The following is an 18,557-nucleotide window of genomic DNA, read 5'->3' on the forward strand; positions in this document are numbered from 1 at the left end:
TATGGCTAAATCCATTTATTCCGAAATAAAAAGCAAAATAAACAGGAGTCGCATCACCAGGGCGCCACGACCCCATCCCCGCCTCCTTCCTCTGTCCTATGCTATCAATAAATAAGTTTCCCAGCCCCAAATAATTATTAGAACCTCCTCCCCGTGTGCCAGCTCCAACCTCTGCTAGGTATGATACAGGGGGCGGCCCTACCCCTGGAATATACAAAATGTTACACAGATACAATATGTACACTGGGTAAGCGGGGCCACCCCAGCAGCCCGTGCCCTCGCCTGGTCTACAGTTAGCCCCACTGTCCTGCCTCAGCTGCCTCTCTGTGTAAGAAGATGGGAGCCCCCCTGAGGGAAAAATTGCTTTGGTGAGAGTAAGGAGGCCATCAGGCCTCCTCCAAACAAGCCAATTATATGAGCCTCTGGCTATTAAATAACAATCATCATCATCCAGAAATTTAAGGAGTCAGCCCTGGCCAAGGTGGCAAAGGGTCTACACATTTGTCTCCCCCCATTAGACAGGGGTCTTACTTGCTACTGTAAGAGTAAAGGGGTGACTGGGAAGGGGTGGCAGGGACATGATGGGGGCGGAGCCTCCAGCCCCACTTCTCCAGGCTTTGCTGACAGTGGCCTGCTTTTTAAAATTTTTATCCTGACTTTTCTTTAATCCCATAACTTTTTTCATAATTTTTTTTTTTTTTGAGACAGAGTCTCACTGTCGCCCAGGCTGGAGTGCAATGGCGTGATCTCAGTCCACTGCAACCTCCACCTCCCAGGTTCAAACGATTCTCCTACCTCAGCCTCCCGAGTAACTGGGATTACAGGCACGTGCCACCATGCCTGGCTAATTTTTGTATTTTTAGTAGAGACACAGTTTCACCATGTTGACCAGGCTGGTCTTGAACTCCCAACCTCAGGTGATCCACCCACCTCAGCCTCCCAAAAGTGCTGGGATTACAGGCGTGAGCCACCGCGCCTGGCCTTTTTTCATAACTTTTATACCATAACTTACCCATAACCTTTTTTATCCCATAACTTTTTTTAATCCCATAACTTTTCATTTTTTTTTAATTTAGTGGCCAGCTTTTAGATGACAGTGATCTTCACCTCATCTGCACCTGTCTACCCCCGTTAGACAGGGGTCTATGCTTACTACTGTAAGGGGAAAGGGGTGACTGAGAAGGGTTGGTAGGGATATGGTGGGGGCAGGGTATCCAGCCCCACTTCTTCAGGCTTTGCTGACAGTAGCCGGCTTTTAGATGACAGTGATCTTCACCTCATCATTCTCGTCAGCCCGGTAAAAAAAAGGAATGCAGGGGTTGCTGCCCAAGCCTGGGCGCTCCCGGGGGTGCTGCATCTCACGAAGCAGCTGCATGATCTGCTGTGCAGTGGGGTTGTCACGGGGAGAACCCTCCCTGGCCTCTCCTTGGGCAGGCTCCACACTGCCGGCGAGGCTCACCTCGCAAAGATCTTTGGAGAGAGAGAGGCAGGGCTCTGAGTGCCACGCGAGCCCTCCTTTACTCCTGCCTGCCCACCCCTCCCGAGGGCTCTACTCACCACTCTGCTGGTCGGCAGCCCCAAGTTCCTGGGGGGCTGCGGCCCCTGAAGCGGGCTCATCAGCAGGATTCTGGGCAGCTGCCAGGAATCTGCCATGCCACTCGTTGCGGTCGCCCACAAGCCGTAAGACCAGCTCCTGCAGCTCCAGCAGCTTCACCTGGAGGGAGGGGTGCTAAGCTGCCATGCCCATGCCCGTGCCCACCTCCACCCCCAGAGATGTTCCACGCCCTACCTTCATCTCCTCCTTGTCTTGAGCCAGCCTGCTGATGTACTCCTCCTTCTCCCGGTGCCGCTCTTTCAGCACTGCCCTCTGGCTCTGGTACAGTGCGATGTACTCTCCTGCGGAAGGACAGGGCTCAGATGCTGGGTTCCCTCTGACCGCTGTGCAGCTCCTCCTGCCGTGCCCTGGCCTCCCACTCACCAATGGTGTCTGTCTCTCCAGAAAGCTGGATGCAGCGATGTTCCAGTTCCTCTACCCTCTCCTTCAGGTCCGCCTTCTCCTGCATGAGCTCCATAAAGCGGCTCTGGAACCAAAATAATGGAGTCACATATCGGCAGCGACCTGCCCCACCCCCACCCTTCTTGACCCATGCCAGGAGAGACTCATTCACCTGCAGCTTCTCCATGGCCCCCTGCAGGGCCCGGTGGGTCTCCCCACACACAGAATCACCCCCAGTCCCTGGGGCTGGGGCTGCTGCCTCAGGCTCCTTCTGGGCCGACGCCAGCAGGTGAGCCAGGTGCCGGCAGCGCACCCTTTGCTCCTTCAGCTGCCCACGTAGCCTTGCCTGCTCCTCCTCGGCACTGGCTACAGCTGAGTTGAAAAATGCCACCTGCAGGCAAGAGGGGTGCATTCTTGGAGAAGGATATATAGGATGAACAGGGCAGGGAGGTAGAGAGCAGCCCTTCCCTTGGGGCCTCAGAGGGTGCACTTGTTGGTCCCAAGTGAAATGGTGTCTCACCACTGGTTCCCAGGAAAGGGGTGAGGGTCCGAAGAAATCAGAAGGCCGGGAAACCAAGAGCAGAAGGGGGTCTGGGAGGGACCACAGAGGGAGGCAGCAAAGGTCGGGGAGGGGGAGTCAGCCTCACCATGGCTTCCCGGCTCTCCAGGTCCTCTGGGATGCTTGGCATGGGCCGAGGCACTGCCACCGCCTCTGCCTCCTCCTCATCCTCCTCCTCCCGGTCCAGTCCATCTCCTATGGGGGTGGCCAGAGGGGTCATCAGACAACCCAACAAGGGTACAGTGGGCCCACCTCTGCCCCCACCCTCACTGTGTAACCCTGGGCCAGCCCCTCCCCAGAAGGAAATGAGCATCTGTTCTTCATTTTTATTTTATTCTTTTTTAAGAGCCAAGGGCTCTCTATGCTGCCCAGGTGCAGTCCCACTACTGATCAGCATGGGAGTTCTGACCTGCTTCATTTCTGACCTGGGCCAGTTCACCCATCCTTAGGTAAGCTGGTAGCGCCCTGCTCCCAGGAAGTCATCATATTGATGCCGAACTTAGTGTGGACACCCAGTTGGCATAATGACCAGCTATTCTAAAGGTCTCTTCCAACTCCTCAATTCTACGCTGCCAACAGTCCCCCCTTCCTCCTGGGGCTCTCTCCTCTTCCTGTGAGCAGGTTCCCATACCTTCCCCAGGGTGAGCCATGAGGCTCAACTGGGCCCGTAGCTGCTGGTTCTGCTGGGTGACAGCTTCCAGGCGCTCCTAAGGGGCCAGGAAAGAGAGTGAGAAGGCATGGAGGTTGCCAGGTTGTCCCCCTCGGGGCCCTGCCCTCAGCAACTCCCTCACCTGGGTTTCTTGCAACTCTTGGCGGGCCATCTCGGCCACTGCTTTGCCCTGAGCTTCCTGCTGCTGCAGCTGGTCCACCAGCTGGGTCTGCAGCAGTAACTGATTATGCAGCGCCTCCTTCTCAGAGGTCAGCTGCTGATAGGTGGCCACCTGCTGCTGATAGGCGGCCACGTACTGCTGCAGGTGTCCCAGGTACTGGTCTCGCTGCTGCTGCAGACTTTGAGCCTCTTGGCTCTTCAGCTCCACCTGTAGGAAGACCCTGGGCGTGAGGGCAGGTGGTGGCCTGCTTCCAGATTCAGGGCCCATAAATAGGGTAGCCAGGGCTCTGTGAGGCTCTGTCGTCTGCCCAGACCTCGGGCCCCTTGCTCCAGGCCTAAGTGACGGCCTCCCTTGCCTAGAGCCTCATGCCTCCTTCCCCAGCCTCAAATCTCACATCCTTCTTCCCACCATTTAAACCGTAGGCCACAGACTGGTGGAAACGCAGAGGGAGCCAACCACCATCTGCTAAGTGTGCTCCATGCCTAATGCTTTCCACGTATTCTCTCATTGAATCCTCAGCACCTCTGCAAGGAAGATGCTAACTTCCTTTTTAAGTTAAAGAAACTGGGGCTTAGAGATGCAAAGTAGTTGAATGATGACCAGTGGAGCAGAGGCCAGAATCCAGTTTGAATGTAAGGAGCCTCTTATGCCGCTGTCTCTTCCCCTGTGATTGGGAGAAATCCATGCCTCTAGCTGGGACGATGATGTCCAGACCTGAGAGGAGCCCAAGGCTATCCACCTCTAAAAGTCAGAGGGCAGGGAGCAAGAAACAGTCACAGGACTGCCCTGGAGGGTGCTGGGGTCACCTGTTCCCCAGGCTGGAGCTGCCTCTGACCTCACACCACCCCTCCCCAGAGGCTGGTGCCCGCCTCCCAGCCCTTCTTGGATGGGGCGGGGTTACCGTTTCCTTCAGCTCGCTCAGCTTCTCCTGCAGCTCGCCCAGCTTCTTTCCCAGCTCCCTCTTGACGTGCTGCTCCGACTGCAGTGCGCTGGTGATCTCCATGTTCTCATTAGTCTGGACAGAGAGAAGCAATCAGCGGCCACCCACTGCAGCTGGAGACCCCAGAACTCGCTGCCTTGGTGTCTGCCTCCCATGGCACCGGGAAGGGTGGAGGCAGGTTAGAAAAATCATCCCCTCTCCCCTACAGCCATCGGAGCAGGGCTCTGGCTCACAGGTGCCTCCAGAAGTACCATTTCAAGTGAGGGCTACACTGCCCCACTTTACAGGTGGGAAAACAAAGGTCTGGAGGGCTCGGGAAGAGGGCGGGCTCTCCAGGTGGGGCAGCGCACCAGCTTTACGAATCCGCTCTGCAGCTCAGCCAGCTGCTCCTTGAGCTCCCGGTTCTGGGAGAGTGCGCGGCTGATGGTGGTGCGGTCGTTCTGCATGGTCTCCAGGATTTGCCTGCGCGCCTCTGCCTGCTCCCCCCAGAGCTCGGCCGCCCGCTCCAGTTCCAGCAGCCTCTCCTCCTGCTCCCGGTTCAGGCGACTCAAGCCCTCATTGTCTTGCACCTGGGCTTGGAGCTGTCCTGCCAGACTCTCCAGCTCCTTCCGCAGGTGCTCAGCCTCCGCTTGTAGCTGCTGCTCCACCTCGGAGGGCCCTGCTGGGGGCTCTGGGGGTGGGGGTTCAGCTGAGAAAGGAAGCAGACAATAAGGGCCTCTGGATTCTCAAAAAAACCCTCCTCTTGGTCCATAACTCCTCTCAAGCTCCCCAAACTTGGCCTCCCTGCTAATGATTCCTCACACCTGGATGTTAGCCAATCTTCCAAACCACTTTCCGATAGCGACAACTGTGGGTGGCTGACAACGGGCACTCCTCCGTCTTTGCTGATGGGGCACTGAGGCTCATGGAGATGACGAGACTTGCCATCTCCTGGCACAGACCTCTTTCCCTCTGCCTCAAAGCCCTTCCAACCACCCAACTCCCTGGGGCATTCTAAACCACCCCCACAGCCCTCTGACACCATTCCTGCTCCCAGGTCACCCCAGCCCCAGCTTACCCATCTGGTTCCTCAGTTCAGCCAAGCTCGTCTCCAGCTCCTGTACCCGACTCATGCTACATTCCTTCTCCTCTCTCAATGTGTGCACCTGCCCAAAGCACAGCAGGAAAGGGCCCTGGAGAGGGGCTGGTGGCTGGACAGGCTACCATCTCCCTCTCTGCCCCCACTGCCACAAAGCCCAGACCCATGACCACCTCTGGCTGTGCTCCTCCCATTTCACAGATGCCCAGAAAGATCAAGTGACCTGTCTAAGGTTGAGGGGGAGCTGAAGGGTCAGGTCTCACCTGCTCTGACATCTGTTGCATCCTCTGCCGCCACATGGCGCTCTCTCCTTTGAGATTCTCCGCATATTTATCTCTCTCCATTTGTAGTTGTCTAACCGACTCCATTACCTGCAAGAATGGCCACAGAAATTAGGAAGGACTGTCACTGGTTGTCACCTACTCCTGGCCACCTGGGGTCATCTTCCTTCTACATCCCTCCCCTGCAAAGCCTCACCTGCCCCAGGTGTGCTTCCAGCTGTGCCCGCTCCTCCATGGCCTGCTGTAACTGCTGGTTAGCATCAGGGGCTTCACACCGGCTTGAAAACTGGATGGTGAAGAGCGAAAAGTTTAGATCTGGGGAGCCCAGGCTGTTCCAAACAGTGCCCCTTAAAAGGGCTAGGGCTAGGGCTAGGCTCAATGTGCAACTCAGTCAATACAACCCTGCTGTCAAGTTTCTTTGCTTTAGAAATAAAAAATAATTTTAAAAAGATCTCAGGCCAGGCATGGTGGCTGATGCCTATAATCTCAACACTTTGGGAGGCTGAGGTAGGTGGATTGCTTGAGCTCAGGAGTTCAAGACCAACCTCGGCAACATGGCAAAGCCCCGTATCTACAAATACAAAAATTAGCCAGGCATGGTGGTGCGCGCCTGTAGTCCCAACTACTTGAGAGGCTGAGGCAGAAGGATGGCTTGAGCCTGGGAGGTAGAGGCTGCAGTATCACTCCAGCCTGGGTGATAGAGCGAGACCCCGTCTTAAAAAAAAAAAAAAAAAAACACACAAAACTCTACTCTCTATTATTAGTGAAAGTGTTGGCTTGAACTTAGAAGGAAATAAACAGACTCATGAGCTAGCCATATAAATGTAATCTCTAAAATAATGGTTTTCACCCATGATGCTTTAAAACAAAACAAAACAAAAATTGTTTTAAGCCCTAACCCTAAGATTCTGATTCCCCAGGTCCGCAATTTGTAGATTTTTAGCACTCTCTAGAGGATTTTATACCAGGACCAGAACAAGGACCCAAATTTTCCAGCTCTTGGCTGGAGACTCCCCATGCCCTGCATGATCCCTAGACCATGGCCCCAGCTGGATGGCGCTCCCACCACCCATGGGGCTGCAGCCTCTTGCCTGTTGAAGCAGGAGTTCCGTCATCTCTAACTTCTTTTGCAATTCTTCCAAGTTAAGCTGCATGCCAGCCTTCTCAGTCACTAGGACCCGAAGCTTCTCTTCCAATTCTGATTTCTCTTGCTTCAGGTCCTCATTGCTTTGGCTATGGCCAGAGGCAGTAGAGAAAGGAATGAACAAAGAACAGAAAGGACTGCTTTGGTGATCCACCCTCTACCCTTGCCCCACAACCACAGAACTGTGGCACTGGAAGGAACCCCAGCCAGAGAAAAGACACGAGTTACCCAAGGCTACACCATGAGTCAGTGGCACAGCCGGCACTAGAGCTTTGCTGGGCACACATGCACACCTGTATGACCACCTCACCATGCTTACCTGTACCCCCCACCTCCCAGCACACCACCCATGCTGAGGGCCCCCAGACCTCCCATCCCACCATCCCCCATCCTACGTGTTCTTGTATAACTCCAGCCTGAGGGCATCTCTCTCTTTGGTTAACTCCTTGTTGTACTGTAAATACAGAAAGGTTAAGTCAGGATATAGCAGGGAGAGGAGCAGCTGGCCGACCAGTAACAATAGCTACAGTAAGTACTCCACAGTAACACTTCCTCACTCTCAATCACACTTGACATGTTTTCAAGGCATTTCCAAGCCCATGGTCTCATTTTGTTGTTGCTGTTGTTGTTTTTGAGACAGAGTCTCCCTCTGTCACCCAGGCTGAAGTGCAGTGGTGAGATCTCAGCTCACAACCTCTGCCTCCCTGGTCCAGGTGACTTTCCTGCCTCAGCCTCCTGAGTAGCTGGGACTACAGGCGTGCACCACCACGTCCGGCTAATTTGTTTTGTTTTGTTTTTTTCTGAGACGGAGTCTCGCTCTGTCGCCCAAGCTGGAGTGCAGTGGCGCGATCTTGGCTCACTGCAAGCTCCGCCTCCCGGGTTCACGCCATTCTCCTGCTTCAGCCTCCTAAGTAGCTGGGACTACAGGCACCCGCCACCAAACCCGGCTAATTTTTTTGTATTTTTAGTAGAGACGGGGTTTCACTGTGTTAGCCAGGATGGTCTCGATCTCCTGACCTTGTGATCTGCCCGTCTCAGCCTCCCAAAGTGCTGGGATTACAGGTGTGAGCCACCACGCCCGGCCTAATTTTTGTATTTTTAATAGAGAGGGGGTTTCACCATGTTGGCAGGCTGGTCTTGACTCCTGACCTCAAGTGATCTGCCCGCCTCAACCTCCCAAAGTGTTGGGATTACGGCGCCCGGCTGGTCTCATTTGTTTTTAAAAAAACTTGGTAAGGGTGGCTGGGCGCAGTGGCTCACACCTGTAATCCCAGCACTTTGGGAGGCCGAGGGGGACGGATCACGAGATCAGGGGATCGAGACCATCCTGGCTAACACGGTGAAACCCCATCTCTACTTAAAAAAAAAAAAAAAAAAAAAAAAAAAAATTAGCCGGGTGTGGTGGCAGGCGCCTGTAGTCCCAGCTACTCGGGAGGCTGAGGCAGGAGAATGGCATGAACCCGGGAGACGGAGCTTGCAGTGAGCCGAGATGGTGCCACTGCACTCCAGCCTGGGCGACAGAGTGAGACTCCGTCTCAAAAAAAAAGGACTTGGTAAGGGTGGAAGGGACAGGGAGAGAGAGCAAATTTATGTATGTATGTATGTATGTATGTATATATGTATTTATTTGAGATGGAGTCTCCCTCTGTCACCCAGGCTGGAGTGCAGTGGCACCGTCTTGGCTCACTGCAACCTCCGCCTCCCAGGTTCATGTGATTCTCCTGCCTCAGGCTCCTGAGTACCTAGGATTACAGGCATGTGCCACCATGCCTGGCCAATTTTTGTATTATTTATTTATTTATTTATTTATTTATTTATTTATTTTCAGACGGAGTCTCCCTCTGTCACCCAGGCTGGAGGGCAGTGGCATGATCTCAGCTCACTGCAACTTCCGCCCCCGGGTTCAAGCAATTCTCCTGCCTCAGCCTCCCAAGTAGCTGCAATTACAGGGGCACGCCACCACACCTGGCTAATTTTTTGCATTTTTAGTAGACACAGGGTTTTGCCATGTTGGTCAGGCTGGTCTCGAACTCCTGACCTCAGTTGACCCACCCGCCTCGGCCTCCCAAAGTGCTGGGATTACAGGTATAAGCCACCACATCTGGCCAAGATCGAATTTACAACTGGCTAACAGAGGCCCAGAGAGATCAGATAATATTGCTATTGTTATCACTATTACTACCACTGTTTGAACCTTTATTGAATGCTTCACCAGGCACCATGCTAACAATCCCATTTAATCCCCATAAACCACCACGAGACAGTTACTATTATTACCTCTATTTTGTAGATGGACAACACGGAATATTAGAGGTTAAGTGCTTGCCTAAGATCACCTAGACAGAGCTGGGATTTGAACACCCAGGTATATCTGACTCTCTAAGCTCATTTGTTCCCTGAGGGTGGGGGCACAGATAGGAAGGGGAAAATTAATCTTTTGTTCAATTTTTGAAAGGATGATACATTCAGATAGTCCAAAACTCCGAAAGTGCAGAAGGGAAATATCTTCCAGCCGTGCTGTTCCTCTCTCCTGAGTTTTTTATGAATCCATGCAGACATGTTTTATGTATATTGTCATAGTACATAGGTACAGACACACACACACACGTTCCCTCTCTCTACACAAATGGTAACATACTAAAGATACTCTTCTGTACCTTCACAGTACAAGTACCATATTCCCCACCTAGGACTTGGCCAAGGCCACAGCCAGGTAAGGGCATGGCGGGCACTTGGCCTCCGAGCTCTGTGTCCAGTGTTCGCTCCCCACAGTGCCCCCAAACTCACCCACAGCAGCTGACTCAGCCCCAGGATGCCTCTAGCAACCACACACAAAAGCAGTGACAAATGGCCCATGCTGCCTTCTAGGCAGGACACTCAACTGTGCAGAAGGGACCTTTAGGCTCACTCCTCCATCTGGGAAGCCAGGCTGCCAAGGGACGGGGCAGGCAGTTGGACTCACCCTGTCTGCCTTCTTCTGCTGCGTGGAGACAGCAGAGAGAGCCCGCTCCAACTCTCCCACACGCCGCCGGGAATACTGCAGGCGGCTGGCCAGATCTTCGGACTCTCCTGGAATGAGAGAGGTTTAGATGGGGCCCAAAGGACTCCCCCTAAAGGCCTGTCAAAGTGCCAGGTTGAAGGATGATGGGGTGCCCAGATTCCCACCTTCTTTCTGCCTGGCAGCATGCTGAGTGTGAGCCAGGGCTGTCTGTAACTCAGCTTTCTCTGATACGAGGATCCCTATGGTCTGAATGTGAACCTTTGGGAGGAAACCCAAGCAAGTGCTGAAAAAGAAGGAAAGAAACATTCTCCAGAGGACAGGACGGAACTTCACACCCTCCACTCACCTGTAACTGCTCCCTTAGGGCTCCCTGCTTTTGGTGGCATTCTTTCTTTTCCTATAGGAAGAGGAAGACAGAGCTCTTACGAGGGGGAGGCAGAGATGGCACAGCAAGGGACATGCCCCCAGAATGCCACCAATGTCCCAGGACAGGCCCACCCATGGGACCAGGTTATCAGGGACCCTGTGGGGATGGGGTGGAATCTGGGGGGGTGAGCCTTCTTCCCCAGGCTGGGAGTGGGTGAGACGAGAGGCCTCTACATTTGACTGCCCCCCAAACCCAGCAGTCATGTTGTCAGCAAACAAAGAAATCACGTTACTTCTTCCAACTGATCCGTAATTTCTTGGTTCTGTTGTTTCTGTGGGGAAGAGTCAAAGGAAGGTGACTGAGGGTGGCCCCCTTAACTCTATTCCCGAGACCAGGAAGGGGTAGGCAGGGGCCAGGAATGGATTTTAAAGGCAAAGTTCTCAGACCCAATGGGAACACGAACTGGTAAACTCTCCTCAGGCTCTCAAGGAAAGGGGATTTGTGTCTTTGTTGGTTTTTGCCCACAGCCACAGAACTGAAAGTCTGAATCTGGATTCTCTTGAAAGGACAGTAACATAAACCTCTAGAGATGGAGTGTGAGAAAAGCCCACCCTCTGCCAGTTTGTGATTTAGAAAGGTGTAATCATTCAACAAACATTTGCTGAGCACACACAGGCCAGGTACGGTTCTTAATAGCAGGGATACCAGACAGAAAAAGACAGACAGGAGCCCTTGGCCCTGAGGTTTACATTCTAATGGGCCTTTAAATCTTGGACTCTCAGAGCTAAGAGACCTTTGATACTCTCTAACTCTACCTCCTCAGGAAATGCAAGCCCAAGGAGGAGAGGTGGCTTATCCCAAATCAAAGAGCAAATTAAGGACTGAGTCAGGGCGGAAATACGGGGCTCCTGACAACCAGTCAGGCTAGCGCTTCCCCAAGAGGCAACAACCCCAGGGCATGTGTGGCAAGGACTCGAGCAGGGGTGTCTAGAGAAGAGAGAGTAGGCAAAGAGGGCAGCAACAGAAGAGCCATGCTGCATGCTCCGTGCTCTGGGGTCCCTCCAGCTGAGGCCTGGGCCCCCCAGCTCCCCATTCGCCCTTGGCACCAGGGGACCCCTGCCCCTTTCTTCAGGGTCCCAAGGGGAAACTGGAGCCCAGGATTAGCAGCGTGGAATCAGGGGACCCCACTGGACTCTTACCAATTTCTCTATCGTGATATTGAGTTGTTTGTTTGTTACATAGCTGGAGTCCAGGGCTACCGCTAGCTGTTGGTACCGGCTCTGAGGCGCATGCAGAGAGGAGGAGTTGGAGGAGGATTGGGGGGAGAGGTAGAGAGAGCAATCATTAGGGTTGGGGGGTGTGTGGGCTGTCTCAGCTGGCAGAGGGGCACCCAGCCCCCGCTGTGGGAGGAGGTTGGAGGGCTGGCCTGCCGGGTCACTGGGCCACGGCCCAGGGCCTCTTACCTCCAGATCCTTCAGGTTAGCAGATGATGCAGGGCCCTCCCCATTGACACATGTCGTAGACTATAAGAGACGAGAGTGCACATGGAGATGTTCTGTCCCCTCAGTGTCTAAGCCCTCTGACTTCCTTTCTTCCCCAGCAATTGGCAACATTTTCTTTTCTAACTTGGACCCTCTGTCCCGTAACCCCTTTGTGCCAACTTCTCTCATGGTTCTTATTTCCCCACCATCCTTCCCTCCCGAGCAGCTCTCATCCAGTGCTTCTGCAGCAGGATGAAATGATGCAACCAGTCACGGGGTCCAACTCCTTCATGTGCACAACTTCAAGGGAGAAGGCTCAGGGAAGAGGTGACTTCCTTAACATTGCCCAGCACATTGGCTGGTCCCAGGATCTTCCCTCTCTCTTGTGAATCCCTACCTCAGTTTCTTTCTATCATAGTTCCCTTCCCCCCACCCCGCTCTGGGCCTCAGTTCCTGAGGTACCTCACAAACAAGACCATTGAGCTGTTGGGAGAGTTGTCGCAGGCTCTCGGTTGATGAGAAAGTCCTAGGGATGGAGACACAGGGGTCAGGGGTGCAGGTGGCTCAATGGGAAAGAAGGTCATGGGCAGTGGCCTCCCTGACTCTCTCAGCCTAGAGACTGCTGCCCCAACAGGAGACACTCACTTGGTTTCATCCATGAGATTAGGGACATTGTCAGCATCATGATTCTGTGTGGGAAGAAACGTATGAGATAGTCATTCAATTTCTGGTAAGAATCACCCAGGACGGGGTGAGTCAAGCTCCCAAACTCATTCCAACAATCTTCCATCTCCCCAGGCCTCAAGGAAAAGCCCAGTCTGAGCCTTCCCCAAGCCCGGTCCCCAGGAAGAGCCCTTGACCCTAGGGAACAAGCTACCTGTGAAAGGAGAAGATAATCCATAATAGGTACAGGAGGGCAGTGGGCAGCGGGGGAGGCGGAACGAACCTGAGATGCCGCCATGCTAGTGAGACTGGCACCAGGGGAAGGGACACCGCCAGGTAACACGGTGTCGTCAGATGGTTGTAGAGTAGCAGCATTGTCCTTGGGTGTCTGTCACAGAACAGAGCAGGGGGTTAGGGGGCCATGTGGGAGAGAAGGTGCCTCAGTGCTATGAACACAAGGGTGTGGAACAGGTAGGACAGGTGTTGCTGCAGTCAGAGTGACAGTCACACATGCTAGGAGCCACTCAGGGGTGTGGATTGGTTGCCCAGGCCTTGGGCTGCTAGGCAGCATTTCAGATGGCCAAAGCTCAAAGCAGGGGCTGCATGGCCTCCTTCATGAACACGAGGACCTCGTTCTCCCTGGAGCTCAGCAAAAGACAGCAGCAGGCTCTGACCTGAGGCAGCCACAGCAGGCGGGAGGAAGGTGTGCCAAAGTCAGGGAGGAGAAAGGCACTGTTCTTCCAGAAGGCCAGTCTGTGCTGCAGAGTGACCCTCACTGGGCCCCTACTGGGCAGAGGATGGTGATGAGGAAGTAGTTGTCTGGGCAATGCACAATGTAGCTATCTGCCTGTCTCCTTTCCTCCCTTCCCTTCTCCCCTGCAGTGGCACAATCATCGTTCACTGCAGCGTCCACCTCCCGGGCTCAAGCAATGCTCCCACCTCAGCCTCCCTAGTAGCTGAGATTACAGGTGCACACTACCATGCTCAGCTAATTTTTATAGAGACGTGGTCTCGCCATCTTGCCCAGGCTGGTCTCAAAGGCCTGGGCTCAACTGATCCTCCCACCTTGGTCTCCCAGAATGTTGAGATTACAGGTGTGAGCCACTGCACTTGGCCGTGTTTCTGATTCAGGCCTTTTCAGGGAAAAAAAAAAAGTTGCCCAACTAGAAGCCTCTCCCCAACTCTCTGGAGGTAAAAAGAATAAACCATGGCCAACACCGCCACCCCGACCTCTTACCTCCAAAAACATCTACCCAACCAAGAAACCACCCAAGAAAACAGAGGTAAGACATCTTCCCTGTGGCTCTTGGCAACTTGGAAGTTGCGGGGCCTCTTTCCTGGCAATAGTACCTGGGACAATCCTAGGATTCAGAACTTGCGGTCATGTGGAGCCTCTCCCTTGCCCCCAACTGGACCTACCTGCTTGATCAGAGCCCCACCCAGCCTCTCTCCAGGCTCTGACCTTACTCTTGGCCCAAGCCTCTGGTTCTAGAGATCTTCTAATATCTGACAAGCCAGATGGGCAGACAGTGGAAAAAGCTGGGTGACCAGCTAAGCTGGACAGGAGAAAAACACCAGGGAGCCAGGGCCTGGCCACGGAAGCTGGGTCTGGGAGAAGTGGCTACACCTCTCTCCAGGGAAAGGACTGCGCGCTCACTGGACCCTTCAGCCTTGGCCTCTGAAAACCCAAATCTGCTTCCCTCCTTAGAGCAAGCGCTGCAGAGGCTGGTGGAACTGAAGATGAGCCAAGTTGCCTTTGCATCTTTGCAAGTTTACTGTGACCATGGAACCTGGTGTTGCCTTGACAATGCCTACAACAGAATCTAATAGGTCAGAGCAAGGGTTCAGTTGCTGGCCAGGCATAAGCCTTGAGGGAAGGCTGGCACTCCTAGCAATGGACCGTGCTAGGCTTTAGGGCCCTCCTGGCATCTTGGGTTCCCACTGATCTCCAGGATTAGACACAAGAATACTCGGAGGAAGGGAATTTTTTTTTCTTTTTTTTTTTGTTTGAGATGGAGTCTTACTCTGTCGCCCAGGCTAGAGTGTAGTGGCGAGATCTCCGCTCACTGCAACCTCCGCCTCCTGGGCTCAAGATTCTCCTGCTTCAGCCTCCCGAGCAGCTGGGATTATAGATGCACGCTACCACGCCCAGCTAATTTTTGTATTTTTAGTAGAGATGGGGTTTCACCATGTTGGCCAGGCTGCTCTTGAACTCCTGACCTCAGGTGATCCACCCTCCTCAGTCTCCCAAAGTGCTGGGATTACAGGCATGAGCTACTGCACTTGGCTGAAAAAGCATTTTTCTGAGGACTTTCTGACACACATAGCATGATTATTTTGTGAGCAACCAAGTTATTTCATAATTTTAAGTCTTGTAGCCAAGATGGAGTTTTTAAAAAAGCCTACTCTCCTCAAAATGTCCCATTCCATTAAGATATTTTTTCTCTCTCCATTATTCCCTACTTCTGGAAATGTTATCAGCTCCACTCAGGATACTACGATCACAGGCCTGCATTTCTGGAGTAGAAAACTTACATGGTAATAAAAATGAGAAATTAAAAAAAAAAAAAACCTACATTGGAAACAGTTACTGATATAGAGAAGGTATAAAAACAGCAAGGGGCTGGGCATGGTGGCTCACACACGTAATCTCAGCACTTTGGGAGGCCAAGGCAGGTGAATCACTTGAGGCCAGGAGTTCAAGACCAGCCTGAGCAACATGGCAAAACCCCATCTCTATTAAAAATACAAAAAAAATGGCCGGGCGTGATGGTGCAACATCTGTAATCCCAGCTACTTGGGAGGCTGAGGCATGAAAATCACTTGAACCCAGGAGGGGGAGGTTGCAGTGAGCCAAGATCACACCACTGTACTCCAGGAGAAAGAGCAAGACTCTTTCTCAAAAACAAAAACAAAACAGCAAGAAGGAAATATGGGGATCTAGGCCTTTGTTTCCAGAATAGAGAGACCTGGGCTGGCACAGAATCTCAGAGCATTAGGAAACAGGCTGCAGACCCCCTAATCCACTGGACTATTGGCAGAGCGAAAGCCAAATACTTGGCTGCAGGACGCCTCTAGGCCTGCGCTCCCCAACCGTACCACTCAGTGTCTCCTCTGAGCTGGCAAGATGAATCACAGCACCTGGACAGACCTGATCAACTGGAGGGTAACAGGTGTGATGACTGGACAACTCTCTAACAGCAGCCAAGGCTGCTCTGTCTCAGTCCGTCTCCCCATACCCATCTCCAACAGGATCAGGCTCTATTCGTGCCCTGCTCCTCTGGCTTGGCAGGAAGGAGTCCCCCAGGTGAGTTAGAAATGGAAGAAATGCCAAATCACAGCCAGAGGACGTTGTCTCCTAGCCCTGTGTACCTCCATGCCCTGCCCCCAACCAGGCTCCCTGTGTTCCTGAAAGGTGCTCTGTGAGTTCACACTCTGGCCATAGCCTCACCGCTCCCCCTGCCTCCCCCACTCCCCATATGGATTAATGTTACCCACCTTTAATCTTCAAGCCAGCTTCACATGCCACCTTCTCCAGCCTGGAGTCCATTTGGAACCAACCTCCCCCCGAGCTGAGCATTTGGAATGTTCCAAAATTCTCTCTTGCCTCCTTCAGAGGACTCTGCCTCCCTTGGTGTGCAGCCTACCTTGTTCATCTATTTTCTCCATTGTTTATTTATCAAAGTGCCTTTGTTGTCAAGAGCCCAATGAATATGGCTAAATGTCCATTTGGAGAGATTAGGGGCAGAACGTCTTGGTCACTCATCTGTTTGGTTAACCTCACAACTTTTACAGTTAGTTCTTCTGAAAAAATAGCTTCAATCCTTCCAACTATAATATAAACTCATTTTCTTTTAACCCTTTGTTCCCTACTCTTAAACCAAAGTGAATTAATTAAAAAAAAAATCACTAACTTCTACATGGTTTACTGATCTTTGCCTTTAGGACACAACCTAAAGGTCTGTTGGTTTTTGTTTTTGTTTTTTTTTTTTTCATCTCTCCTAGTCTGAGAGTACCCACACTGGGCATTCAAAAGTCCAAATCCCAGTCTGGGAGCAGTGACTCATGCCTGTAATCCCAGCACTTTGGGAGGCCGAGGCGGGTGGATCACTTGAGGTCAGGAGTTCAAGACCAGCCTGGCCAACATGGTGAAACCCCGTCTCTACTAAAAATACAAAAATGAGCCAGATATGGTGGTAGGCACCTGTAATCCCAGCTACTCAGGAGGCTGAGGCAGGAGAATCACTTGAACCCAGGAGGCAGAGGTTGCAGTGAGCCAAGATTGTGCCACTGCACTCCAGCCTGGGCAACAGAGTGAGACTCCGTCTCTGAAAAAAAAAGAAGGAAAAAAAAAAGCCCCAAATCCCACACACCTGCTCTGAAAGTTATTCCCAAATTACCTTTAAACTTTTAAACTTTAAGATATGTCTCACCTTCTCCAAGATGATAAAAGATTTGGGGGAAGAATAAAAACCCAATCAATCAAGCAGGTGAAGAAGCGGACATAAACAGGCAGAAGGTTAATGGCAGCAACATAAAATAAGCCAGAGGCGAAGTATCCCCCAAACCAGAGAAGCCTCAGGGGCATGCACAGCTGGAGAGAGCAAGCCAGAGAGGGGTCTCGGCACTGCCTCACCTTCCACTTGTCCAATGGGGGGAGCGCTACCCCATTGGAACGGTTAAGGTCGGACACCAGCACCTTCAGAATGTCCTGAATCTACAGGAGGCGAAAAGGGAAAAACAAGGGCAGGGGGAGAAAGGTAGAAGTGGCTTAGAGAGAGGCAAGAAAGTCAGGGAAGGAGGAAGATGTGGGTTCAGGGAAATGAAACATTGAAGAAGAGTGGAGGAGATCAATACCATGGCCTGTGCCATCCTTCCAAATGGCCACCTGCTGCCTTGCCAGGGGCAGAAACAAATAGTTGGAAAAGTCCCCTGAATGATGTAGTCACACAGAGTGGAGTCACCTGACCAATGCAGCTCTTAATATGCTGTTTGGACCCTTCTCCTTAGGCCCAGGATGTGGGCAATGAATCTAGTAGAACTACAGACCTCCACCTCCATTTTAAAAACCAGACTTCTGAGTAAGGGTTCACTTGAACAAAGGGGGCTCCAGCTAAAAAACAAGTTTGAAAGACACTGATCTTATCCAACGTCACCCTACAGAGGAGGAAACTGAGGCCCAGGGGAAGAAGTGGTTTTTCTGTGGTCACGCAGCAAGCTGGTGGCAAAGATGAACTCAAAAATTAGATCTTCCCCTAATCCTAGCACCTGGGGCTCTCCTCACCACACCCTGGGGCCCTTTCAGTGACTCCTAAAGGGATAGTCTGATGGCAAGTGGCTGTTCTCATTGGCCTGGCTTCCCCTTGAGACTGGAGATGAGGAAAATGAAACAGCAACTACCATTTCCTGGGTGTCCTGGGTGTTTAGGACAGCAGGCCCTGTACTAGGGATTAACATAAAAACAACAATAATAACAAATCTCATTTAAACTTCACAAGTGTAAGTAAAACAATACTTTATAGTTGTGAAAACAGAGGCCCAAAAAGCTCAAGCAGTTTGCCCTAAATCACATCCCTAGCAGATGGACAGGTAGGATACAAACCCAGAACTCTTAATCAGTACCCAACAGTTCTTCCACAATCATAACAATTACCCTCTACTGCCCCTTGGGCCCCCTGTCCCCAGGAGCCTGGCCATCCAAGACTCACATCCTCAGGTGAGTGGCAACCATCAGAAGTGGTTGTCTCAGGGTTATTGCCATTTTTTATTTTCTTCTTCTTTTTCGCTCCTGTAGGAACACCAGGGCTGTTCCTCTGCTGATATTCTCTCAACTGTGGAAAAGAAGAGCAATAATACTCATGAGATCTACAAGCCCCCACAGTTACATCCTACTTTACAATTTTTCCAAAATACTCTTATATACCATCTGATTTAATGCCACTAACAACTCCACAAGGTCTTGTCACAATCACTTAGTGACTGAGAGGGATTGATACCATGGCTTAAAAAAAGGCAAGAATTGAACTTAAACTCAGTCTTCTGACTCCAAGCTCTGGGGTTTTGCCACAAATCAGCAGCTGCCAGGGGCCAAAACCAGAGGCAGAGGTACTTTTCTACCTCTCATCCCAGAAACAGGATGAGAACACTTAGGGGATTGGGTCCTAAGATCAAAAGCCGGTTTCACGCACTAATTACAGTTCCCAGGGGGATTGTGACA

The 18,557-nt window shown here is 52.1% G+C and overlaps 1 protein-coding gene across 4 annotated transcripts in view; it reads right to left on the reverse strand.

Annotated features, from left to right (window-relative positions):
- The window catches only part of GOLGA2 (golgin A2), a 20,354-nt gene continuing 1,797 nt past the window's right edge, over window positions 1-18,557 (reverse strand). Inside the window, exons 2-27 of one of the 4 annotated variants that reach the window (XM_009244901.4) lie at window positions 18,049-18,171; window positions 16,977-17,057; window positions 12,624-12,728; window positions 12,323-12,366; window positions 12,140-12,203; window positions 11,660-11,719; window positions 11,396-11,476; window positions 10,489-10,527; window positions 10,176-10,226; window positions 9,994-10,087; window positions 9,791-9,897; window positions 7,224-7,282; window positions 6,776-6,917; window positions 5,881-5,970; window positions 5,667-5,774; window positions 5,383-5,470; window positions 4,676-5,013; window positions 4,287-4,400; window positions 3,347-3,592; window positions 3,187-3,262; window positions 2,644-2,750; window positions 2,169-2,387; window positions 1,979-2,081; window positions 1,790-1,896; window positions 1,558-1,714; window positions 1-1,470 (exon numbers count right to left, since the gene is read on the reverse strand). In XM_009244901.4, coding sequence (XP_009243176.4) covers window positions 1,256-1,470; window positions 1,558-1,714; window positions 1,790-1,896; window positions 1,979-2,081; window positions 2,169-2,387; window positions 2,644-2,750; window positions 3,187-3,262; window positions 3,347-3,592; window positions 4,287-4,400; window positions 4,676-5,013; window positions 5,383-5,470; window positions 5,667-5,774; window positions 5,881-5,970; window positions 6,776-6,917; window positions 7,224-7,282; window positions 9,791-9,897; window positions 9,994-10,087; window positions 10,176-10,226; window positions 10,489-10,527; window positions 11,396-11,476; window positions 11,660-11,719; window positions 12,140-12,203; window positions 12,323-12,366; window positions 12,624-12,728; window positions 16,977-17,057; window positions 18,049-18,171 — 3,018 coding nt within the window. In that variant the 3' untranslated portion in view covers window positions 1-1,255. The remainder of the gene's footprint in view (window positions 1,471-1,557; window positions 1,715-1,789; window positions 1,897-1,978; window positions 2,082-2,168; window positions 2,388-2,643; window positions 2,751-3,186; window positions 3,263-3,346; window positions 3,593-4,286; window positions 4,401-4,675; window positions 5,014-5,382; window positions 5,471-5,666; window positions 5,775-5,880; window positions 5,971-6,775; window positions 6,918-7,223; window positions 7,283-9,790; window positions 9,898-9,993; window positions 10,088-10,175; window positions 10,227-10,488; window positions 10,528-11,395; window positions 11,477-11,659; window positions 11,720-12,139; window positions 12,204-12,322; window positions 12,367-12,623; window positions 12,729-16,976; window positions 17,058-18,048; window positions 18,172-18,557) is intronic. The other 3 variants (XM_002820259.6, XM_009244902.4, XM_009244903.4) reach the window with 3 other exon arrangements.

The sequence above is a fragment of the Pongo abelii genome, chromosome 13, assembly GCF_028885655.2.
Source record: "Pongo abelii isolate AG06213 chromosome 13, NHGRI_mPonAbe1-v2.0_pri, whole genome shotgun sequence".
NCBI classification, from domain to species: Eukaryota; Metazoa; Chordata; class Mammalia; order Primates; family Hominidae; genus Pongo; species Pongo abelii.